The sequence below is a fragment of the Galeopterus variegatus genome, unplaced genomic scaffold (assembly GCF_000696425.1).
Source record: "Galeopterus variegatus unplaced genomic scaffold, G_variegatus-3.0.2 Scaffold5866, whole genome shotgun sequence".
Lineage (NCBI taxonomy): Eukaryota > Metazoa > Chordata > Mammalia > Dermoptera > Cynocephalidae > Galeopterus > Galeopterus variegatus.
Genome location: NW_007731977.1, coordinates 17,663 through 43,312, shown reverse-complemented (window position 1 = coordinate 43,312; position 25,650 = coordinate 17,663). Strand labels below are relative to the sequence as shown.

At 48.8% G+C, this 25,650-nt stretch overlaps 1 protein-coding gene across 1 annotated transcript; it reads left to right on the top strand.

The window, feature by feature from the left end:
- The first annotated feature begins 2,854 nt into the window (after positions 1 to 2,854).
- Positions 2,855 to 25,650, top strand: MMP28 (matrix metallopeptidase 28). The gene is made up of 8 exons (XM_008590126.1): positions 2,855 to 2,968; positions 14,214 to 14,293; positions 14,464 to 14,651; positions 18,923 to 19,147; positions 21,236 to 21,481; positions 22,436 to 22,585; positions 23,517 to 23,684; positions 24,609 to 25,650. Exons 1-8 carry the CDS (start codon positions 2,858 to 2,860, stop codon positions 25,001 to 25,003), a joined length of 1,563 nt encoding a protein of 520 aa, XP_008588348.1. The 5' UTR covers positions 2,855 to 2,857; the 3' UTR covers positions 25,004 to 25,650.

The window sequence follows — 25,650 nt, the reverse complement described above, 5'->3', positions numbered from 1 at the left end:
ACCCACTCCCACAAGAGGAAGAAATAATGGTATTGTATTAACATAGGACTTGTCACCACAGTATTGTTTTGGATGTGGGTAATCTTTGGAACATGTTTTGGGAATCCCTGCTCCAAAGCCATTCTCTATTTACTCTCCAGATACCCTCTCTATGGACCGAGGCTGTTTCCAAAAATCTACTCTGCATTTCTCATCTTCCTTTCCTTGGATACTCCTCCCATCTCCCCAGTGGGCACACAGCAAGCTGCCTTTTCCCCCCACCCCATCCAAATTGATTCAGCTCAGGATGTGTCCTAGAAAGTGAAAACATACAGCAAGTCAGTTGTGGAGCTTCATAGACCCCTGCATTCTTGAAGATCACAGAATTTAGTACTCTGAGTTTTATGACTAATCTTCAGCGTTGGAAGAGAAGCAAAGCCTCCTGCTACCGGTTTCTAACCATGGAAACATGCTGTCTTCCTGGGAAACAGAGACATCCAATGCAAAGGCATAGTTGAAGCCCAGGATGAGTGTGTGGGTGGAGGAAGCTCTGTTCTGCATTAATTGTTGCAGGCGTTTCTAAGTCTGGATGGCACCTCAAGGTAACCACAAGCAGAGGTGGAGTGTGGAGAGGTGAGAATGGGATAAAAAATTTCCTGCTGTGTGAATATACAGCTTTTCCAGCATCTGGAAGATATTCCCTCCACCCCCAACTGTCAGTCTCCACTGCTTCTCCAAAATAATTTGAAACAACACAAAAGGCCTCCAGGGTCCCAACCTAGGACACAAAAGGAAAACAGGGAAAGTCAACTTTCAAATTCAGCAGTGGTGCTAATTTTTGGAGTCCAGGGATCAGGGGAACCTGGGATGCAGAGAAAGGCAGGATCAGCTTTCTGAGTGTCCAGGCCTGTCTCCTTCCAGACACTCAGCCCTCCAGAGAACCACAGCTTCCCCTCTTCCTCTTGCTTCCTGGTATAACTGAAATGGAGAACCCGTGGGATGTGTTAGAAGAAGGAATGGAGAGATTCTGCCTGGAGAAAGAATCGGCAAATCTGGGTCTGACTCCAGCTTACCCCACGACGTCCTTACCAACTGATGCTTCACTTTTTGGAGTCCAGGGATCAGGGGAACCTGGGATGCAGAGAAAGGCAGGATCAGCTTTCTGAGTGTCCAGGCCTGTCTCCTTCCAGACACTCAGCCCTCCAGAGAACCACAGCTTCCCCTCTTCCTCTTGCTTCCTGGTATAACTGAAATGGAGAACCCGTGGGATGTGTTAGAAGAAGGAATGGAGAGATTCTGCCTGGAGAAAGAATTGGCAAATCTGGGTCTGACTCCAGCTTACCCCACGACGTCCTTACCAACTGATGCTTCTCAGACCTCTCTGCCCTTGCCCTGCACACACACACGCCTTTTTCTCTTTGGTTTGCCCAGAGGAGCGTCTGTTTCTAATTGGTACTTCCAGGAAGGATGTCCCCTTTTCATTGGTTGGTTGGAAGGAGGGCGTGGCCTGTTTCCAATTTGTCACCCCCACAGGAATGCCTGTTTCTAAGATACGTATTCAAAGAACTTTTTTCCATTCCTCCACTCAAGTGGCGTCTTTTTCTAAATAGCACAAAAACACTGTATGCTACTGACGCCCTAAGCCTGAGGATTAGAACACTGCATTGCTTGTTTAGTATTTTATAGATTTCAAATTGGTATTTCTACACACTTTAACTCATCTAACCCCTCAACGACCCCCAGAGGTCGGTATCATTATTCCACTTGCACTTTACAGATCAGTGAATTGAGGCTATAAGAGAGACAACAACCTGCTCTCAGTTACGAAGGCAGATAATGAAAACAGTTTACCTTCGCTCAGAACGAGTTTAGCAAAGGCTTTCACGTAACTCGTCGCACTATATCCTTATAAAGACTGTATGGTATATACAAAGCCAGACACTTCACATTCATGTTCTCTTTTCATTTTCATGCAGCTCTGGGAACTAAATACCATATGCTCTCATTTTACTGATGAGGAAACTGACGGTCGAAGCAGTTAAATCCTTTGCCAAAGGTCACACAGCTGCAGCCTACCATTTATTAAGTGTGTACTGCATGATGCCGGGCACCGTGCTGTTATTTACAAGTATTATTGTCTCATTAAATTCTCCCAACAATCACATGATATCGGTATTCTTATTAACCCCATTTACCAATGAGAAAAGTGAGTTCGGAGAAGGCGAGTGACTGGTCCAAGACCACACAGCCAGCAGGTGACTGAGACAGGTTCCAAAAGGCAAATCGGTCACTGCAACAGAAGCAGGTCTGTAACTGACGCCAGACCAAGGGTCCTTCTCTTACAACCCAGTGCCTCACTGCCCCCTTGACTGAAACAATCAACGACCCTCAGGTAGGCTGGGACCGCTCTTCATAGAAGTCCTAGGTAGCCACAGCTGCTGGGAGAAGACGTTTCTTCCCCGGCCTTCCCTGGAGAGATCCGGATCAACTGGAGGTGGCGGGCGAGGGAAAGGGTCCGCAGGGCGGCGGCGGGCGCATGGCAGGCAGTACAGCCGGCGGAAGAGGCTCCAGGTCCGCGGCGCGTTCCGGCGGCGGAGCGGAGTGGGTGGGGCGGGAGTGCCGGGCTCCGGACCCTCCTTCCTCCCTTGCTTCCTCCCTCCCTCGGTGCCGGGCTGGTGGACCCGTGGGCAGGCACTGCCCGGGCTGGACGACCTCGGGCCGGCTCCCAGCGAAGCGCCAGGGAGGAGCGGCCCAGAAAGCGGAGCGGGGCGCACTGGCGAGGCCCCGGGACCTTCCGAGAGCTGGCGCATCCCCGCGGGCCTGGTTACGGCTGAACGCAGTGGGGTGCCAGGCGCCCCGCGGCAGGCGCGGTGGCGAGATGGTGGCGCGAGCCGGCGTCCTGCTACGCGCGCTGCCGCTGCTGCTGTGGGGCGGCCTGCACGCCGAGCCCGCGGAGCGCACAGGCCAGGAGCTGCGCAAGGAGGTGGAGGTACGGTGTGTGTGCCCGGCCGAGAGAGGTCCGCGTGCTTGAGACCCGCCAGAACCTTACAGTCGGGCCACCTGGCCGTCCCCCCTAAGCGGGCAATCTGCACTACCCTCCCCCTGCCCTCCTCCCCTTCACACCTGCACACAAACAGCCGGGGTAGCATTCTCGCCCGTGCCAGGGCTGAGACCACACGGGCACGCGGATCCGCATTGATTGTCCGGGACTGGGGAGGGGGTGGGGACAGCGACAAGAGCCGATAGACGGGCAAGAGCTGAGAGGGAACCCCTTACTCCAGTTCGGCACGGAGCCACTCTACAGCCGGCGGAAGAGGCTCCAGGTCCGCGGCGCGTTCCGGCGGCGGAGCGGAGTGGGTGGGGCGGGAGTGCCGGGCTCCGGACCCTCCTTCCTCCCTTGCTTCCTCCCTCCCTCGGTGCCGGGCTGGTGGACCCGTGGGCAGGCACTGCCCGGGCTGGACGACCTCGGGCCGGCTCCCAGCGAAGCGCCAGGGAGGAGCGGCCCAGAAAGCGGAGCGGGGCGCACTGGCGAGGCCCCGGGACCTTCCGAGAGCTGGCGCATCCCCGCGGGCCTGGTTTTTTTTTTTTTTTTTTTTTTTTTTTTTTTTTTTTTTTTTTGCACATTCAAGGATTCAGAGAATCACTTTATTTCTCTGAATTTAGACTCTTACAACATCAAGTGCAGAGTCCTCTGGCCCAAGGAGAAAGCTTCTGTCTGTGAAGTCAAGTCTTAGTAATAGTCCCATTCCACCCCACCCCACCAAGTTCAGGTCCCAGGCAATCCTTGGCAAGGGAACAGAGACAATATCTCTGCTGCCCATGCCTGTGGTGGCCCCAGATGGAGTGAATTTCACTTTGGGTTGTGCTTGGGAAACAATATGTAGCAGATTGGCTCTCTTTCAGTCTATTTAACATAAAGTAGGGGAAGGGATTTTTTAACGCTGAGAACAAGAAATGTTTTAAAAGGGCCGGCCCGGTGGCGCACTGCTATAGCGCGCCGCTTGGGAAGCGCGGTGGCGCTCCCGCCGAGGGTTCGGATCCCACATACAGACCAGCCGCTCACTGGCTGAGCGAGGGGCGGGAGCAACACCGAGGGTTGCGATCCCGTGGCCGGTCCCGGTCCGGTACGGGCGCGACACTGAGGTTTGCGATCCGTTGCCGGTCACGAAAAAAAGACAAAAAGGGAAAAAAAAAAAAAAAAGAAATGTTTTAAAAGCATAAAAACTCTAGAAATGTATAATGGATGTGTATGAGTCTCTATGCCTATGCATGTACATACGTGTGTGTGTGTGTATATGTGTGTGTGTGTGTGTGTATGCAGTTGGGTGTGTTCTTGTGTCTGTGCACCTATACGTGTTTCTGTATGTGGCTAATTGCATGGGCTTCGGTGCCAGACAGGACCATATGCCAACCGAAAAAAAAACAAAAAGGGAAAAAAAAAAAAAAAAAAAAAAGAAATGTTTTAAAAGCATAAAAACTCTAGAAATGTATAATGGATTTGTATGAGTCTCTATGCCTATGCATGTACATACGTGTGTGTGTGTGTATATGTGTGTGTGTGTGTATTCAGTTGGGTGTGTTCTTGTGTCTGTGCACCTATACGTGTTTCTGTATGTGGCTAATTGCATGGGCTTCGGTGCCAGACAGGACCATATGCCAACCGTGGGTAAATCATTTAACCTCTATGAACCTCAGTTTTCTTCTTTGTACAGTTGTGTGTAGTTTCATTGAGATAATGTATGTAAAATGCTCAGCGTAGTACCTAGTACACACAAAGCAATCTAGAAAAGGAAGTTGCTCTCAATGCTGTCGTTGAAGTTATCATCTTTATGATTATTTTAGAGAACAGAACTTCAGACTAAAGTCCTGGCTTGGAAACTAGCTCTCCCACAACAATTACACAGACAAAAAATGTTAGGCAACTATTTTCAGCATTTATAATAGGCAGCACAGGGCTGCAATTCCTAAGAGACAGCGTTGTAGTTACTACGGCTGCGTTACAAGTTACCCCACAACTTAGTGAAGTAAAACAACCATGTATTAAGTTCACAGATACTGTGGGTCAGAATTTCAAATAGGGCACATCAGGGTAGCCTGTCTCACATCAGGGCAGCTTGCCTCCAATGTGCAGTGTCTGGGGCTGGAATCATCTGAAGGCTGCTCACTCACATATGTGGTGGTCGATGCTGGCTGTCAGCTGGGGGCCTCATATCCTCTCCACATAGGCCTATCCATATGATCTCTCTGTGTTGGCTAGTTTGAACTTCCTCACAACATGGCAGTTAGATCCCGAGGATGAATCTTCTGAGAGAATGAGAGAGAAGGATGGGTGGTGGTGGAGTGTGTCCTTTTTATAACCCAGAATCAGAAGTTGCGCAGCATCACTTCTGCTGTACTTCATTGGCTAGAGTAGTCACAAGCCCCCACCCAGGTTCAAGGGGAGGGAACATAGACCCCGCAATTGGTGGGAGGAGTGTTGAAGTCACATTGTAACAAGAGTGTGGGAATGGGAGATATTGTTGTGGTCATTTAGGAAAATACAATCATCCACAGAAGGGAAACTTATAGAGTGAGCCCCACAGTCACCCCAGCTCTTGGCTTGGGGATAGTTCCCTGATTGCGGTGCCAGGAGCTAGACCCTAAGCAGAGCATAGCAGTCCTGCTGAGCTGAGGTGGCAAAGGTCAGAGTTCAGGGCCTCTGAAACAGCTGGAATCCATGGAGCAGTGCATTACAGAGGAGGGAGCTACACTGAAAGGGGTTCCCATAAGTCTGTACAGAGGTTTGCTGGAAATCCTTGCCTGAAAGCTGTGCTGGCTTGTGTAGGTTGAGAGTATGCAAGCCTCACCAGAGAATAGCTCTTCGTGTTTGAGAACAGAAAAAAGAGTCTAGAAGTTGAGCAGTTCTGGAAGATGGAGGTCTGGCCAAGCTGAAATGGGAAAATACTCTTAAACGCCCTGGGCATCCATCTGAAACAGCAGTGATGCTGGGCTTTAGGAGTAAGGACCATGACCTAGAGTAAAAGCTACTCTAACAAAGCTTAAAAGTGGGTAAACATAAAATACATTTTTCCCTTTTCATAATTTCCTTAAAAAATAACTGACTGCTTAAAGCAAAATAACATTATAAGTTGGACTTGATAACACATTAAAAAGTAAAAGTTATGACAATAGCCTAAGGGATGGGGGTAGGTGAATGGAATTCTACTGTTGTAAGAATAATACATTTGTGAGTTGGAAGTGTCAGGTGTGAAGTAGGAAATGGGATGTGTCAAGTGGGAAGTGTAAAGTGTTATGGTATCGGTACAATATTCACTCAAAGTGGACTAAACCAGATTAAGATGCACTTAGAGAAAGGAAGTCTCACACACACACACACACACACACACACACACACACACACACACACACACACCAAACTTAAAACCAAGCCTTGATGAGATCTGCAGACTAATTTCTATCTCTCTATATTTGTATATCCTGGACATTCCATATAAATAGAATCATATAATATGTGGTCTTTCGTGACCGGATAGTTGGAGATTTTAATACCCTACTCCCAGTAATGAATAGAACAAGTAGACCAAAAAAAAAAAAAAATCAGTAAGAATATAGAAGACATGAACAACCCCATCAACGATCTTGACCTAATTTATATTAATAGAAAACTACACCAAGAACTCCAGAAAATACATTCTTTTTAAGTACATGGGACTCATTTACCAAGATAGACCATAAGCTGGGCCGTAAAATAAGTCTCAAAATATTTCAAAAACTGAAATCTTGCAGATTATGTTCTCTTACCAAAATGGAACTAAATAAAAAATCAGTGACAATAAGATATCCAGCAAAGCCCCAAATATTTGGAAACTAAACAATACAATTTTAAATTACTGACAAGTCAATGAAGAAATCATAGGGAAGTTAGAAAATATTTATAACTGAATAATAATGAAAGTGCATTTAGTATCAGCGTTTGTGGAATGCAGCTAAAGCAGTGCTTGGGATGAAATTTACAGCTTTAAATGCCTATAGTAGAAAAGAAGAAAGGTTTTAGATCAATGATCTACTTTAAGAAGCTAGAAAAAGAACTAATTAGACCCAAAGGGCATAGAAGGAAAGAAATAATAAAAACAAGCCGTGTGATCATAGACTAGTCCCTTTACTTCTCTGAGCTGCAGTTTCCTCCTCTGTAAAATAAAGGGGCTAACTTTCTTAGATGACTTCTAAGATTCTCTCTAGCTCTAACATTGTTTGGCTTTGGTGTGTTTGTGTGTCTGTGTGTGTGTGCATATATATATCTATACATATCACCAACTTGTGTGTTCATATTTGTCTGGAAGTGTCTGTGTTTCCAAGTATGTGTGTGTATCCCTATACCCCTGTGTGCATGGCTCTATGTGTCCCCTGTGTGCACACAAAGTAATTAAGTTGAAGCCTTTCCGGAGTGGGCTTGCCACGGAGGAGACTTACTGCTTACAAAGCTGTGTTATGAACAAGTTCATTGTTGCCCACTTAGGAAAATTAGAGCTGCTCACAACACTAGTATGTAGGAAGAGCCTCCACTGCTGAGTTGCAAGATTGAGAGTTAATGAATTACATCATTGCCCTGGCCCCCCTCCCATTCCCAGCCAGGCCCTGTCCTGTGCTTGGGTGACAGAGACTGTCCCAAGGGATCTATCTGACATTTTCTTTGCTTGGATCTTCTCTAGAACAATCGGGCAGCAGTTCCCGGACCTGTCTTCCAATCGGTGGTCTGTCCATATGTGTGCGGCTACTCCTAGTGTGCCAGTACAAGGAGCTGGATAGTTTGCTTCCCCAGACAGACATTGGAGCTTCTGTGGAGTATCCACCCCAGATGCAGTGTCTGTTTCTCATACCCCAGAGCCATTCATTTGACTTTTTGTGAGTCAGAAACCCAGAAGCCCAGGCATGGAAGCCGTTCCCAGGAGCTTAGCTCAGTGACTCATGGGTACAGGGTGAATAGAAGTGCTGAAGAGGCTCTGAAGGGTCCCAGAGGATCACAAGTTGGTAGAAAAGCATTTGTTAAGCCAGTCTGAAAATGAAGGAATCTAGCAAGAGCTGCGTAATAGAAGCAGGAACACAGCAGAGAGAGACAGTTAGACAACTTCTCCCTAAACTCAGCCCTGGTGAGGGCATTATTTTGTTCCCTACACTTAGCCCCACAAGCCTAGTGAGGACAGTGAGTCCATGCAGTGTGGTTATTTGGCATTAGAAAAAGTACTAGATGGGTCTCAGTGGAGACTGGCCAGCTAATGTTTTCCATCTTCCTTAAGGACAGAAAATGAAAGAAAGCACGGATTACAGCAAAGAGCATCTAGGTTATACCCACATAGAGCTTTATGAATATGAGACGAGGGACAAGGGAAAGAAGGAGAAGAGAAAGGGACTCAGAAGGGAGGGAAAAGCCTTTGCCCAACATAAAGGAAAGGAGTTGAGCTGATCCCACTGTCCTGAGGCCTTTCCTAGCCCACAGGAGCCAGAGGGTGAAAGCAAAGCATCCTGGAAGCAGATGTTTGTCTTTTTGAAGGAACATGATTCAGTTCTGTTGAACATCTGTGGCTTGTCAGACGACCTGTTTAGGGTGTGATGGGAAGAGTTGTGATCCCAGCCTGTATTTGAAAGCTGGAGTTCACGGCCTGAGCAACTTCTTCCCTAGCTCTGTCCTTGGGCCTCTTTGCAGAGAACACAGGAGAAATCCAGCTAGAAACACCCCAGTTTTACCTTTTTCCTAGTTGAGGGTCAGCTCCCCAGTGGAGAGAGCAGCTTGGCTCCTGCTCCTTCAGTTTTAAAGCCTCTGAGTCACCTGTTTAAATGTGAGATAAAACATCCTAGGATAGATGTCAGAGGATTGGGGTTCAAGTATTGGTTCTGTCACTCACTAGGACACTTTAGCAAGACACTGCACTCCCCTGTGACTTAATTGCCTCATCTTTAAAAATGGGAATAGCAATACCTGTCCTGTCTATGTTCTTGCAAGGTGACTGTGAGGTTCAAAGAAGGTGCAACACCTTTAAAAGCTTTACAGTTGTCAAGGGCTTACTGTGCTCCTGATTACTAGAAAACATTTTTATTTATAGAACATGTCAGGGCAGAATGCCAACTATCATCCCTTGCCTCTTACCTTTGCTAATAATGATAAAGATGTACTTGAATGATAAGCATGATCTCACGGAGTCACTATGGAAAAACCAACATCATAATGAAACCCAATATGAGATGTACTATATCATAGGTAAAGCAATATGGTTTCTGAATGAGTTTGCCATTTTGCAATTTTTAAATTCTTGGTTTCATATCTGCTGCTGAAATTCTTTGATGTGGAGGATGTCTAGGAAGCTGAGTCCTAGACTCATTTACCAAAGGTCCCTTCCAGCAATAAAGCTCTGTGACTATAGAGGTAGAAATAACATTTTTGACAGGACAACTGTCATAAACTTTTCCCAAAGCATCTTCTTATTGGCTTCTCACAACACTCCTGTGAGAAAGATAAAGCAGTATTCTTTCCCCCATTTTATATTTTGGGGCATGGAAAGGTTAAGTAACTTTGTTATAGTTCACACAGCTAGTCAGTTGCAGAAGCAAGCCTGCACTAACAGAACTGGTATATGTCTTAGAGCCCCAATCCAACCCCCTCATTTTATAGAAGAGGACCCTGAGGCCCAGAGAGGTACAGCATTTGCCTAAGAACACACAGCACTAGTACCAGAAATAAAACTGAAGACTCTTAGTCCAATGCTCTTGCCCTGCCAGTCCAATGACTCAGATTCTTGACTCAGGGCTAGGATTCATTTTGCTGCACCTCATTGCTAGTCTTGCCCTGCTCAGAAATGACCAGAATGTCCCCTTCCCTGAGGCACTAAGTGGGCTGGGCTCTACACACCCTCCCACAACAAGTCAGGACAGAGGCAGCACTAGAACCCCCAGAGTTGTGATCCCACCCAGCTGGCTGGGTCCTGGGAGAACCATTCTCACTTTACCCAGACACCACAGCCACTCTCCAGGAAGGTGGCCCCAGCCCTAACCAAGTGAGTGAGGCATGTTGGCACAAGCTTTTAGGCCAGTGCAGGGTGAGTCACCTAAAGGGGCACAGCCCTCCAACTTCCTCTCCATTCAGCTCAAGCCTTGGGCTCCCCAGGAGGGAGGATGGGTGGAGAACAGGGAAAAAAGAAAAACCTGGAGCTTGAACTTCAAGGCAGGGAAGAGGGGCCTGGACACTGCCTTTATGAAGTGGGGCAGGGATGCCCCCAGGTAGAGCTCAGAGAATCCCTAAGACAACACAGGAGAAGCCTGCAGGAAGATGGAAGTCTAGAAGGGAAATGAATCCCCCAAGGGGGTCAGTGGTAGAGCTGGGATAAAAACTGGAGCTATACCTCCCAGTCCTGCATCTTCTCCTGAGGTTACTTTGCCATGCTACCACCCCTCCTTCCCGACCCCATACCCCAGCTCTTTCTCCGGACAGCTCCAGGAGCAGAGGGAGTCTCGACTCTGCCACCTTCTCACACAAGGATGTGTATCTGCTTCCACTCAACAGCGCTTTAGAGCACTCGGCACTGACAGTATTAAGGGGCCCCTTCCCATATGTAACTTTAAAATGTTTAAGTATATGCCTATTAAGCATAAAATCAGTATAAGAGAGTCCATAAACCCTCATAATCTCCATTATAATACATCAATGCTTTTATGGAAATATAAAATGTCAAATTCTTAAAATTTCTTGTTCTTTTGGTGCCTCTACTTGGCTGGTGTCCTGGGCACGTGCTTATTCTACTTACTGGAAATTCAACTCTGCATTGCAACCTACAGGGTCCCAGGGACAGGCAGGAAGAAAGGCCCAGGACTTCCCCTCTGATGGACCCCTGAGAAAGGCCTCCACCCCATCCTGCCCTCCACTCCACCTTGCCTGCCAGAGTACCAGGCACGGCAGCCCAGCCAGGAAACAGGAGACGCCGCCAGTCAATTTTCCCTCCCTCCATCCCCTCTGTCCAAGGCTTCATAGTTCCAGAACTGGAGCCAACTCCCTGATAAGGTCTGGGCGGGTTCGTGCAGAGAGGCATAAGGAAGTGCCAGCCACATTGACCTGTGACCCAGTCTCTCCCAAGTCACTTGCCTAGCAAAACTGCTCCTAAGGAGACATTACCTCCCTGGCTTCGTTTAGCCCTCTGTCCATCCTCACCAGGGGAAAGGGAGGAGGCAAGGAAGAGAACCAGACACCTGGGTGAGGTGAGGCAGTCTGACGTAGAAGCACCTGAATTGAAAACAGAGGTGTAACTACAGCCATTGGGCGCATTCCAAAAGTCTGTTGTTAATTCCCTCTAAGGGAAATCAACCAGATGAACTGTTCGTTGAGCATTTACTATGTATCAGGCACTATGCTAGATGTACATTGCTTTATTTTAATCCTTCTGGGAAACTGTGAGGTGAATCTTATTCTCACACTGTGAGTAAAGAAACAGAGGCTCAGAGAGGTTAAGTAATTTGTCCCTGGCCACTCAGCAGAGTCAGGGTTGGGAACAGATTCTCAATCCCAAACCTGGTGGCTATTCCATGACACCACATTATGTTGAGCAGTAAATAGTTTTCCAGATTAAGTCACTAGAACCCCTTTAATCCATTATGCATCCAAAACTAGTTTACATTTGTAAAGAGAAAAAAGAAAACAATAGTGCCAAAATACTAATAAATTAATGCAGAAAAACAATAAAACAGACTTGGAGGGTGTTCTGTTGTCTAGAATGAGGGTTCCTTATGGAAAGTGGCTTTCTTAAGAGGATGTGGAGGTCACCGAAGAAGAATGTAAATGAAATCCACAAAGAGGAGGCTGGATACTTGCAAAGACTCAGGGACATGCTGATCTTGGCTCTTATTGTCTAGTTTCATTCCCAACTTGTGCCTTTTCCTTGAGGCAGCAGCTATGGTTGGAATTATTTTGAGTTAAGAAACACAGCAAAGGGGCTGGCTGGTTAGCGAAGTTGCTTAGAGTGTGGTGCTGATAACACCAAGGTCCAGGGTTTGATCCCTATACCAGCCAGCTGCCAAAAAAATTAAAAAAAAAAAAAAAAACCAGCAAAGAAAAGTGAGTGTAAGAACAAGGAAGACAGAAAATGATTTCTATATAGGTAACGCAACAAGGAGGGGTAAAAATTAAGAGACTGTGTCTGTGTAAGAATTAAGCAGCTGAGGTGACTTTTTTAATACTAGGTGACATTTATGGGACTTTATCAGTGAGAAGGGCAAGCAGGGACCTATGTGCATCATCCCTCCAAAGGTAGGACTGGTGATAGGTGAGAATGAGTCACACACAGCTGTCGACTGGCCTTAAAGAACTTGGTCACTGGGAGAGCAGCTTTCACGCATGTGAGGGCAAGCAGGGAGTAAAAGGCATCTGGAGCGTGAGATGTTCTCTAATTGTACTGATTTCCCCAGAAGACGTCATCCAGGGCCACGGCTTTACATCGTCTACATGCTGAAAGATTCTGGCTGCTTCTCTGAGCTCTGGGATCACACAGCCAGTGCCACTTTTACATCATCACATTAATCTTATTCCACCCGCCCCCCGTCCATTCCTCCCTCAGGCTTCCTCATGTAGTAAATGGTACCACCTTCCAAGCCAAAAACTTTGGAGCCATCCTGCACTCCTGTCTTTCTTTCATTTCCCACAGTGAGTCCATTGGCAAGACTAAAAACAAACCTGCGCTTCTTACTGCGGCTGACAGCCCTGCCTCTCTGACTTCATCCCACCCCGGCTTCTTCACATTCACGGTGCTCAGCCTTCCTCTGTCCCTCAAACATGTCAATGTCATTCCTAGCTCAGGGCTTTTGCATTTGCTGTTCCCTCTCCCTGGAACAACCTTTCCTACCTCGTTGCATGGCTGGCTACTTCTCATTCTTTAGGACTTGGATCAAATATCAGCTCCTTAGAGAGTCTTTCCCTGACCTACTGGTGTAAAGTTTATCTAAATTATTCTCGATCACATCACTTGGTTTCTTTTCTTCATAGCACCAATTTATCTCCTTTATTTACATGTTACCTCTGTTTTTATTGTCTGTCTCTATCCACTCATGGATAAGCTCCTTAAGAATATCTTATTTACCATTGCACCTAGCAGGTGCATGATAACAAATGAATGAATGAAAGAAGGAAGGTGCAGTTTTCTAATTCAAAAAATACATCCCTGGGCCGGTCCGGTGGCGCACTGGAGAGTGCGCCGCGTGGGAGCGTGGTGGCGCTCCCGCCGAGGGTTCGGATCCCATGTGGAGACCGGTTCCCGCTCACTGGCTGAGCGCGGTGTGGGCGCAACACCGAGGGTTGCGATCCCGTTGCCGGTCCCCGGTACGGGCGCGACACCGAGGGTTGCGATCCCGTTAGCGGTCAGTAAAAAAGACAAAAAGGAAAAAAAAAATACATCCCTAAAGTGTCAAGTTTTTATATCAATTATAAAGTTGAGGGTAAGTACATATGTTTTTCATAGAGCCTTAAATATATCTAAATTTGGGGGGAGGAGAGTTGTTTAGGAAGAAGCCAGAGTTAGAGAGATAATTCCCAATCCAGGCATGGAAGAGACAGCACTTGATCATCTCCTGATATGGGAAGATTTTTCTAGAGAGGTTAGATGTTTCAGGAGCAAATCTGATGCACATGAATAGTGTATATCTATATGACACATATTATAATAGCTACTCTGTATGGAGTCCCTCCTATATAACAGGTGCTGTGTTAAGTGCTTTAGAAACACTATGAGGATTAATCCTCATCACACACAAAAAAGAAAACAACTGTAGGAAAGTACTATTACTAAGCCCATTTCACAGTTGAGAAACTTGTGGTTTAGAGAAGTACCTTGCTAGCTGGTATTCAACCCAGGCCAGCCCAACTCCAGAGCCGGTAACTGTATTATCCAGCATGTCCTGCTACATTTCTAACAATGCCAGGAGATATGCAGGGCAGGTATTGCTAGCCCAGTTTTAGAGGTAAGGAAGCTAAGGTTGAGAGACATTGAGCGACTTGCCTGAGATCATCCACCTAGTCAGTGGTGGCCTGGAATTGAATCCCGGTCCTTTTGACTTTAATCCCAGGACACTTCTGCTATGGTTTACAGACCTTCTTGGAACAAGAGGTGAAATTGGGCAGGAAGTGTGTGCTGTGGACCCTTGGAGACCAAGGAAGGGGAGAGGATGCTGCGTGGTAGGAGAATCTGATGTTCCTCTTTCCCTAGGCATTCCTGGAGAAGTATGGATACCTCAATGAACAGGTCCCCAAAGCTCCCACCTCCACTCAATTCAGCAATGCCATCAGGTAGGATGCAGGGATGTGGGGGACTGGGAGTGTTAGGGTGCAAAGTTCCAGTTGTCTCCCTCCTCCTTCTGGAAGGCTGGCTGGCCAAGCCCCAAGAAGGCAGGCCTCCCTGCCCTCACCCCTACCACCTACCTCCCTTTGCGGTCCTGTATCTCAATTCCTCCTGACAGAGAGTTCCAGTGGGTGTCCCAGCTGCCCGTCAGTGGCCTGCTGGACCGTGCCACCCTGCGCCAGATGACTCGACCCCGCTGCGGGGTTGCAGATACTGACAGTCATGCAGCTTGGACCGAGAGAATCGGTGCCCTGTTTGCTGGACGCAGGACTAAAATGAGGCGGAAAAAACGCTTCGCAAAGCAAGGTGAGCACTGTTAAAATCCAGCTAGGCTAGGATTCCCCAACATCCTGAAGCCCCTGGAGAAAAAGGGCTCAGCCTGGGACTGGGCTTTGTCAGTAACCTCTCTTCCTTAGGGCAGGAGGGGTGGGCAAATAGGACCTCTTGACTTGAGGACCATGATTGTGAATACAGACATTTAAATCAGAATTATTCCTAAATTGATGAATTGTCATCATATGAGTATTTTCCAGATCAAACCCCATCAAGCCCACTTAATTCCTTGATCAATTTTCTACACAGGGCAGTTAAATTGTTTCCAACATTTTAATGTACATTTTACTGAAGTTATTGTCATCAGAGTCAATTCTTCTTTGTTACAATTATCAACAAAGATGTGATCCATCTATCAGTTTTATTTTGTGCATAGCACATTTTTAATAGCTTTACTGAGATACAATTCATATACTATATAATTTATCCATTTAAAGTGTACAATTCAGTGGTTTTTACTGTTTTTGCAGAATTGTGCAACTATTACCACAATCTAATTCCAGAACATTTTTATCACCCCAAAAACAAATTCCATGCCTATTAGCAGTTATCCTTGTTCTCCCTCCCCCAAGCCTCTGGCAACCACTCATTTACTTTTTGTCTTTATGAATTTGCCTATTCTGAACATTTTATCATGGTACATTTTACACATTACATTTTCTGCTCTTGTGATGTTCCTTTTATAGCTTTATTTTGTTTCTTTACCTCTTTTTTTTTTCTTTGCTGAATTCAATATTCCAGGGTCAAATGGTACAGATCTAAGATTTATGAAGATTTGATTCTTCTGTCAATTTTTCACAAACAAGTTTTATTAGGTCTAATTTTAGCATCTTGATTGCTTTTACTAAGTCTAGTTTTCTCTGATCAATTTTTGCATTTTTCGAGATTTCTAATACGATGGAGTTTTTCGGTCAGATTTTCGTCAATAATTAATTTTACTGTGAGCATTTTGGGCCATTGCAGTTTTCATTTGTGTTAACTACTTTTACCAGTAATAGTCATTATGAGCAAGACAGAAGGCCCACGGTTCGTTTTCATTTAACTAATCTGTAAGGAAATTGTGGGCATGTCCCTTCCATTGTTTGAAGGTGCTGCTTCGAGGTGTTTGCCAATCTAATTCTGCTGCGTCTACACATCTAGCCACTCTGCATCTCCAGTACTGACTGACCGAGCTGGTAAAGCAAGGAATCGGCGATGGGGGCCAGGCTTTGGGCTCAAGATGTCCCTGGTGTCAACATGTTCTGCATTCCACTGTGTTTCTAGGCAGCAGAGGGGAAAAGTGAAGTAGAAGAAAGGAGAGACAGGAGCTCAGGAGGTGCTGGTGGAACAGAGAGAGCTGCATCCCTGGACCCAGAGGTCCTGGGTGCAAGTCTCAGCTCTGTGACCCAGTCCATGTCACCTTGCTCACTGAGACTCTGTTCCCTCAGGAGAGATGGTCCCTGATTACCACGTGGCAGGAGCTTGTGAGAATACAGTGGAAAGTGGGGCAGCACCAGAAACAATCTCAGCAGTTCACTTGGAACCTGAGCTCTAGAGATGCTTCCTTCTGCTTGTATCTCACTTCTCATGCCCTAAGGAAGGTCTAATGGAGTCCGTTTTTCACTCTGCAATTTGGGGCATCCCTTTTGGATAGAAGATAGCGGCACTTAGTTGCCAGATAAAATACAGGATGCAGAGTTAAATCTGAGTCTCAGATGAACAACAAATAATTGTTTTATTTTTATTTTTTAAAATTACTTGTTGTTCATCTGAAATTCAGATTTAACTGGGCATCCTGTATTATTTGCTAAATCTGGCAACCTTGTTCCAGGAATCTGCTCCTTTCTACACCTGCAGGTCTGATTTTTAATCCTTCCTCTTCCGTCACAGAGCTGGTGCAAGTGGAGGGCATGGGGGTGTCCCTGGGGTGGAAAAGGCAGCAGAAAGGAGTGGGTAGTTACTGAGCACCTGCAGCCTGCCAGGCAGCTTTGAGTTGCAGTCTATTTCAGCCTCACATCCTACCATGAGGGAAGTCTTATAACCCCACTTTGCAAGTAAGGAAACTGAGGCTTGGAGAGATTCCATAATTTGTTATGTAAGTTTGCAAATGGAAGTACTGGGATTCCAGCCCACATTCTTTCCACAGTATCAGTTGCCTGCTAGGAGTCAGGACTCCAAGGTCCTTCCCAGGCAAAGCTAGCTCTCCTCCCCCTCCCCAGCTCCTTTTCCTTCCCTCTTCCTTTTTGGACTTTGGAGCAAGGGTGTGAGAGGTGCAGTGCCGGGTGCTACTGGGGCCCGGGGGTTGCCATGAAAACCAGCCCTGCTCAGCCAGGAATCTGGGATGGGGCCTGAAACAGTTGGCCTTCCTCAAGGGAGCAAATCTGGAGGCAGACGGGGACAGGACTCAGGCTGCTGGCCCCTTCCTTCCGAGCAGGCACACCAGCAACCCCCCACCCTGCTCCCTCCCAAGGGAAACAGTTATTTTCTCTCAAATCCTGTTCCTATTCATTCATCCTCTCTGTCCTTTCCTCAAACACACACGCACGCATACACACACACCCACACCCACACACACAAGTTTTGCAGAGGATTTTTCTCCTGAGACCTGTCACGCCTGACACCTTCATAAGCTACTTGGAATGAGAGAATTGCCCACCCTCCCACCTTCCCTGCCTGTGGAGTGAGGGGCATCCCCCAGCTGCAAAGAGGCAGAAGGAGCTCCCTCACACTTTGCTAGAGGATTAAAGGTTTGTCAGGGGCATCAGTCACCCACAGCAGGGTGTGAAAGAGCCCAGCGCCAGCTGGTCTGGTGCCCAGTGAAGACTTACAGCGTGACTAGCAGAAGTGCTATTGGTGCGTAATGAACTCTCAGCCAGCGCCTCTGGACCCCAGGCCTTCCCCCACCTTCTTTATCTCCCTCCCTTCTTTAAAATCATTCCTTCTTCCCTCTCAGAGGGTTGGTCACTGGCTGGGAGGCAGAGGTTGGGTGGCTGCCAGGCCAAACAGGCCCAGGGAGGCAGCATTGCCTTGAATGGAGCTTGGCTCAGGGGCGGGAGAAGGGACATACCCCTCCCCCACTTCCAGGGGTAGGGAGGGGAAGGGAGTCCAGCCCCTCTGCTCTGAGACCTTCCTATCCATCTGTAGAATTTAGCTCTGCTTTGCCCCAGAATAGTGATGTTTAGACAGAGTTAGAAGCCTGGAGTCTCAGCAAATATGTCTGCTTGTCTATGTGGTATAATGGAAAGAGCTCTGGATTAGGGGTCAGGGCCTAGCTCAGCTGCTCATTCTGTGACCCTGGGTGGGACCCTTCCCCTGGATTTCAGTTCCCCCACCCTGGGCCCAGGAGTCCAAGCTGCAAGTCTTCCACTTGAGCTCACAGTCTCAGCCCTTGAGTTTGCAGGCCTCAAAAGTAGCCCATAAGAAACTGGGGATCCGGACCTTCTAGCCACCCTGTTCCTGGGTGCATACTGAACTGCAGATGGACCCAGATTCAGCTGGCCTGGGGCTGGGGCAAGAGGCCAGAGTCTTGGCCCTCAGGGAGGAATTGCAGTTTGGGGCAAAAGGAGAGAAACTCTTAGCAAAGCTGAGATGGAAAATGTTCTCTCAGTCAGTGACAAAACGCACCCTTAGTTCTTACTTGTTTTCACCTCAGAGCTCTCTGGAGTCCCTGAGGAAGGGAGGAGGAGAGCAAGGGGCAGGAAAGGACCTCATATAAATGGCTCCTGTGATTGCTGGCCAGCACAGGCCTGAGGCACTGGAAAGGGCAGGGTGAAGCCTCCAGGAGATGGCAGGACGGTGTGGCGGGGGCAGTCACAGCTGTGGCCTCCACAGCCCCACCTCTCCTCCACCTGACACTGCAGGCAGGGGCAGGGATATGCTGGCAGCAAGAGGCACAGAACTGTTTTCAGCCTCAGCCCAGGCAGTGGGGAAGAATAAGACCCCAGACTGGGGGGTGCAGACAGACTCCTTCAGGCTGAGACTTTTTCTGGGCAGAAGCTGCATCCCCTGCCTCAGACTGGGACCTCCCCAGGCTAAGCCCCCAGCCTGGGGACTGTCCATGGCAGGGGCAGTCCTCTTAGTCTGAGGGCTCCCCTCAGCAGAGGCAGTATCTCCCCAGCCAAATGGGGGCTGCCCAGGGCAAGGGCTGTGTCTTCCCCATCAGTTCCTGGGCTCCCTGGGGAAGGGCCTACCTCCCCATCATTCTGGGTCTGTGGGGACCAGACTCAGGCTCTGCAGCAGGAATGACATGCCTTTCTGGGTGGCAGGCAACAAATGGTACAAGCAACACCTCTCCTACCGCCTGGTGAACTGGCCTGAGCACCTGCCCGAGCCTGCAGTTCGGGGAGCCGTGCGTGCCGCCTTCCAGTTGTGGAGCAACGTCTCGGCACTGGAGTTCTGGGAGGCCCCGGCCACGGGCCCCGCTGACATCCGACTCACCTTCTTCCAGGGGGACCACAACGACGGGCTGGGCAACGCCTTCGATGGCCCAGGTGCTGATGATGCAAAGCCTCTTTCCACATAGCAGGAGGGGAATCCAACTAGGACAGGCAGGCTGGGGGTGGCAATGGAGCATTCACTCTCCCTGTGGCCATGGCCAAGCCACATCCCCCTCCAATGGACCCCCAGTCTCCTCCTCTGTGAAATGGGAACAGTGGTCCCTGCCCTATTATGTACCACATCTGAAGGGACGGTCAGATAATGTTCTGTATGGGACATATTTTATGAACTCTAAAGATATTATTTATTCTGGGAGCATCTTCTAAGGTCCCATCATCCATCTCCTGCCTCTAGACAGGCCCGTACTTCTCTTGTTCTCCAGGAGCGGATGTTCTCCAGACCAGAGCCTTAAAAAACATCCACTGCCCCACCACTGCTTCCCCTCTCCATCAAATACCCCCCACCCAAATACCACAGGGCAAGAGGCATTCTACCCCCTGACAGCTATGGAAGTGCTTTACACACCCACAGCCACAGGTAGTTATATTTGTCCCCAACCTGAAGGCTTCTAGATGTCATTTAAACTGCTCCCCTCCCATTCTGCCCAACACTGGCCTTCAGAACCTACATATGGGCTATTTGCCCATATTTCCTCTCTCCCAATGGGGAAAGGAAACCTGATGGGACCCCTTCAGGGTGGTGATTTAAGCCCTTGTGTGGCCTGGGAACTTGGGCCCCCATCTTCCTTGCACTACCCTATTTTCCATCAAGCCCACCTATGGCAAGGTCCATTTCCAGGCTCTGCTGCTGGGACCCGGGTTAGGACTGGGAGAAATCTAGGCCTTGCAAGAATCAACATGTAGCACACACACATGCTTGCATGTAACTCACTTCACCCATGATACCTACATGCATACCCAGACAGCGTTTGCTAGCTAAGACAGCACCGTACTAGGAGTCAGGACCTTGTGCTCCCCAAGCACCTCTCTGATTTGGGACAGATGCTTTGTCTTTTAAGTTTTGATCTGCTCCCCTCTGAAACCTGCCCATCTGTCTCCCTGTGAGAGCTAAACAGTGCAAACAGTGCTTGAAACAGCTGGAGGTATGTTCAGAATACGAGGCATGTATTCCTTCACATGGCCGACTCTCCATGCCCCAGGAGGCTCTCCCTTTAATGTCAGCCTCCTGACCTTTGTCAGTCCCTGTTGGCCTGGGCTCTGAGAAGGCAAAGCTGGAAGGATCCTCAACAAGCTTCTAGGCCCACATTATCACAGCAGTTTGCTCACTCCTGTGTCAGGGTCACCTGCCCCTGCAGAAAGTGAATTGTGAGGGGTGGGGCCCTGGAATCTGCAGGTCTGATAAGATCCGTCTTTGTCATACTAAAAGTTTGGGGATCACTGATCCAGGCCAACTCCCTCTGCTCACTACTGTTACAAGCAGGGAAATAGAGGCCCACAGAGGTGCCCTGGCACAGAGAGGGCAAGAACACAAGCATATATACATATATGTGTGTATTTATTAAGTAAAATATATAGACACATTAATGTGCACCATATCATATGTTTGCAGTTTGGTGAAGTTTCACACACCAAACACACCCAGCACCAAGCTCAAAAAATAGAACAGAAGGTCTCATCATATCCCCCTCTAGGGATAACCACTATACCTACTCCTAGATCTTTTTGAAAATAATCCTTATGCAGCACTTATGTGCTAGGCACTGTTCTAAATACCATACGTAACATACATGTACACACACAAACATATTTATTCCTCAAAACAACCCTGGGGAAAAAAAAGCTTATTATAATCATTCCCATTTTCTGATCTGGAAGCTAAGACACGGAGGGGTTAGGCTACCTGTTCAAGGTCACACAGCTAGTAAATGGTAAAGCTAGGATTAGAACCCAGGCAGTTTCCCCCCGTGCTCTATCTGTACCACACTGCCTATTAGGTATCCACGCCTCATGGCCTGGTCATCTGCACGCCTCTCCACAGTTCAGCTTCTGCCAGACTTAACTAGGAGGGAAATTATGCAGTAGAAAACAGCCACACCTATTCCAGTGGCATTTGAGCCGGGACGTGGGGACGTGGGGACGCCGCGGGCCGCGGCTCCCCCTGACCCTCTGCGCCGCCTGCAGGGGGCGCCCTGGCGCACGCCTTCCTGCCCCGTCGCGGCGAAGCGCACTTCGACCAAGACGAGCGCTGGTCCCTGAGCGGCCGCCGCGGGCGCAACCTGTTCGTGGTGCTGGCGCACGAGATCGGCCACACGCTCGGCCTCACCCACTCGCCGGCGCCGCGCGCGCTCATGGCGCCCTACTACAAAAAGCTGGGCCGCGACGCGCTACTCAGCTGGGACGACGTGCTGGCCGTGCAGAGCCTGTATGGTGAGCCCCCCAGCCATGCCCCGCTCCTGGCGCCACCCCTGTCCCCAGGTCTCCAGCCCTTGGACGCCGGCTCCTCAAACAGGATTCCTGTCCTAAAGCGGTGTGTGGTGCCGAGCCAGGAGGCCTGAGTTCAAGTTCATCCCTGATTAGCAGGTGCTCTTGTGCAAAGCTTGTCCCCTCTGAGACCCCTCCGTTTTACCTTCTGTGAAAAGGGATGATTAAGGCCCTGCTAATCTCACAGGGCTGTTGTGCTAGTGGGGACAAACATGCTTTGTAGCCTGAAAAACCTCCACAGTGTAATAGTAACCACTGCTATCTCATGAGTGTCTACCATAGACAGGCACTTCACATACAATACACCCACGAGGTAAGTATCTTTTTGTTCAGGAGAATGGGGCTCAGAGAGGTTAGGTAACTTGCCCAAGGTCACACAGGAAGTAGCAGATGGACTCTGCTTCATTCCTCTCATAAGTGAAGGAGATTGATGTAATTATTATAATTGCTACTTCCGGTTTGGGGTTTTTTTTTTAAACTATCTTTCAACTTTATGGCTACTTTGGGGTTTTTTGTTTATATATGTTTTATACATATATATAATTGCTGTAGTTATCACACCTTGTGTCCCTGAACTCTGTCCTCATGCCACCTGTGTTGCCCAGGACTCAGGGAAGAGGACCCTCTGCCCTTTTTCCTTCCAAACCCTTGCTTGGTCCCCCACTCCAATTTTGTCTCAGTAGGTCCCTCTTTCCCAGGCTGTCGGGTAAGAGAGAAAATTCATGGGTTTAGTGCAATTATGGTTACCACCAACAACCAGGGACAATTCTTAACTTCCACTGTCACTCTGCTTCCCTGCTCCTCATATTATATAATTATGAAAGGAACCAAAGGGGAGGTCGTGAGCACACAACATACCCCAACCCATGTGTATTCTCCTCTTCTCTCCTTCCCATAAAGGGAAGCCCCTAGGGGGCTCAATGGCCATCCAGCTCCCAGGAAAGCTGTTCACTGACTTTGAGGCCTGGGACCCCCAAAGTCCCCAGGGCAGGCGCCCTGAAACCCGAGGTTCCAAATACTGCCACTCTTCCTTCGATGCCATCACTGTAGGTAAGATGGTCCCACCCATGCCTTGCTTCCTTCTTCCTTCCTCCCCCACATCTCCTGGGGTCTCCAGAGCTGGGAGTACAAGGCGGGAGGGGTGAGTATAAAATCTAGAAATTCCAAGCCACATACATTCTGCAGGATTCAGCCCACACCCAAGCAAAACACTGCTCCCTCCCGCCCACCTTTGCATGCCACATTCTCTGCTTGTCAGTTTGGGAAGCTGGTGTAGAAGACATCCCCTTCAATCCCCTGAAGGTTCTTTGAAAAATCACCTGATAAACATAGATTAATATGAAGAAAAGGCATAACAAATTTTATTATATCGTAGTTATACATGACATGCGAGCCTGCAGAATAAAGACCCAAAGATAGAGGGAAAATTGTCCATATTCTTTATGCTTAGGGGCTATGAAGCAGGCACAGCTGTGTAGAAATGTGATGATTGGACAAGAAAAGTGTGCTCTGATGCTAACAGACTGAGTGGGGAAAGTCGGCAAGGCCTGTCTGTTCAGATGCTTCTTGCCCTCTCTGTGTAGCATTCAGTTCTCCAGGGTATGGGGCAGGACCCTTTCTGGAATGGGGGTCTTATGACCTACAGTCAGACAAGGTAGATCAGAGAATTTCTTTGTGGTTAGCTCCAAGACAGAGAGGCTGGGGTTGGGGGTGGGGAGGAGGATTAGAGTATATCTGTGGCCCGCCTTGGGGAGGAGGGATTCTGGTCTCTATGGCTTGCCTCGCGAGAGAATGAGGCTGAGAGACAGGAGGGCAGGAGAAAGTCAGAGGACAACTTTATTTTTGAGGCTGCTGTGCTCTGAGGCCTTCACTTTGGGATGTCACTTTCTGGGCCCCAGCACTGCTTTCTAGGATAGCACATTCCCTGGAAAGCAACAGAAGGCTGATGGTCATTCCTCAATTCTCTCTTGTCTCTGGGCAGATGGGCAACAGCGACTGTACATTTTTAAAGGGAGCCACTTCTGGGAGGTGGCAGCTGATGGCAATGTCTCAGAGCCACACCCACTACAGGAAAGGTGGGCCGGGCTGCCCCCCAACATTGAGGCCGCCGCAGTGTCACTGGAGGATGGAGACTTCTACTTCTTCAAAGGTACCAGCCCTAGAGCAGCTGGGAAAATTAAGGTCTAGAGAGGGGAGGTGTCCTGCCCAAAGTCAAAAGAGGACAAAAGAGAGGAGGTGTCTAGTTCAGCAAGTCCATGGTGGAGTCTCTATTCTAGCTGGAACCTGTGGCCCCAGGGAAGACTCTACCAGGAGATTTTTTTCAGTGATGGAGTGGGGAGCAGGAGGTGTCAAGGTTGTCCCAGGGAGAGTTTCAGAGAAGAGTCTAGAGGGAAGCCAAGAACTGCTCTTGAGCCCTGTAATACAACGGAAAAAGTCGGATCTTCCTTGAAATCCTGGCTGGGTGAGGTTGGGCATGTCACTTAATCTTTGGAGCTTGTATTTCTTGAATGGGGGAAATAATAACAGGTTTGCTGGGGAAGGAGGATGAAAAGAGAAAAATGACCAAAGAGTGTGCAGTATATAACTAGATACATGTAATGCTTCAGTAAATTGTATTCATTCATTCATTCATTCAACAAATACCGAGTGCTTTCTGTGCATGAGACACAGTTGGAGGTGTTGGGGATACAGAACAGAACAAAACAAAGATCTCTGCCCTCATAAAATTATTAGTACTAAAGATAGTGAAGAAAGCTTGTAGGCCTACCTGGTTTTACTTTCCTCACCCAGGGAGGGGCCCTGCCCCCTCCCCAATAGATGATAGGTTCATTCAGTGCTGTCTGCTCTCTGCTGACACCTGGTGGAAGTCTAGACCATAATAGTCCCTCTCTTACTACCTCCCCGACCGTTTTAAGTTACTATAACTAGTAGTTAATTCATTTGGACTGTCACAAATACTAACAACTGTGAGCTTCAACTTGAGGGGAAGTAGGGGGTGTAGGGGACAGAGGTGGGGTGGGGGGCCAGTGGGTGAGATCATCTAGCTCACCCTGGCTCTCCCAATGCCTCCTAGGGAGTCGATGCTGGAGGTTCCAGGGCCCCAAGCCAGTGTGGGGTTCCCCACAGTTGTGCCGGGCAGGGGGCCTGCCCCGCCATCCCGATGCGGCCCTTTTCTTCCCTCCTCTACGCCGCCTCGTCCTCTTCAAGGGAGCCCGCTACTACATGCTGGCCCAAGGGGGACTACAGGTAGAACCCTACTATCCCCGTGGCCTGCAGGACTGGGGTGGTGTCCCTGAGGAGGTCAGCGGTGCCCTGCCAAGGCCTGACGGCTCCATCATCTTCTTCAGAGATGACCGCTACTGGCACCTCGACCAGGCCAAACTGCAGGTGACTTCCTCGGGCCAGTGGGCCACTGAGCTGCCCTGGATGGGCTGCTGGCATGCCAATTCAGGGGGCGCCCTGTTCTGAAGGCACCTAACCACCTCACCGCCTAATGAAATGTTGGTGCCCTCAGTTTTCCCTGCCCTGGGGCAGGACCTGTCTTGGAAGCCTCTGAGCCTCCCTGCAGAAGAGCAGGCAGCAGCGCCCCCACCAGGAAGTTTGCCTGAATTTGCTCCCTGAAGAAGGTGGCACTGTCTTTGTGTTGTCCCTACCACATGGAGGTAGGGATGGGATCAATCCAAGGAGAAGCACGAAAGGATCCCAGATTCCACGACCCTTTCCCCCAAGGACCTCTTTCCTCCCCAAGCCTTGGGGATTTTGTTTTTTCTGACGGTGCACTTTCATCCATAAGGCCACAGCCCTGCGATCCACCAGGGAGGATACAATACTCAACGGAGAGGTTGGAGACTATTTTGTAAGACTGTCCCTTCCCCTGGCTCAGTTCTTGGAAAATTATGTCTTATTTAATCAGAGGCCTCACTCCCAGGACGCTTCACCCCCAGGATGCTTGGATAAGGGTGAAGGCACAGGGGTCTCCAACCTCAGAGCCCCTTTGGGGGGACAGGACATAGCAGGAGGGACACTGTGCAGGCCTGCTGGGTCCTGGCTTATTGTCTGGGGCTGGAATAAAGAGATGCCTCCACCTAGTGGGCCTAGAGGTGGGACACAGCCTT

Bases quoted from the DNA above. Each gene is read 5' to 3' on its own strand.
- MMP28 (XM_008590126.1), top strand. From the start codon at position 2,858: ATGGTGGCGCGAGCCGGCGTCCTGCTACGCGCGCTGCCGCTGCTGCTG. The intron at 14,652-18,922 runs GTGAGCACTGTT...TCTGGGTGGCAG, and splicing joins AAAACGCTTCGCAAAGCAAG to GCAACAAATGGTACAAGCAA. The intron at 21,482-22,435 runs GTGAGCCCCCCA...CTTCCCATAAAG, and splicing joins GGCCGTGCAGAGCCTGTATG to GGAAGCCCCTAGGGGGCTCA.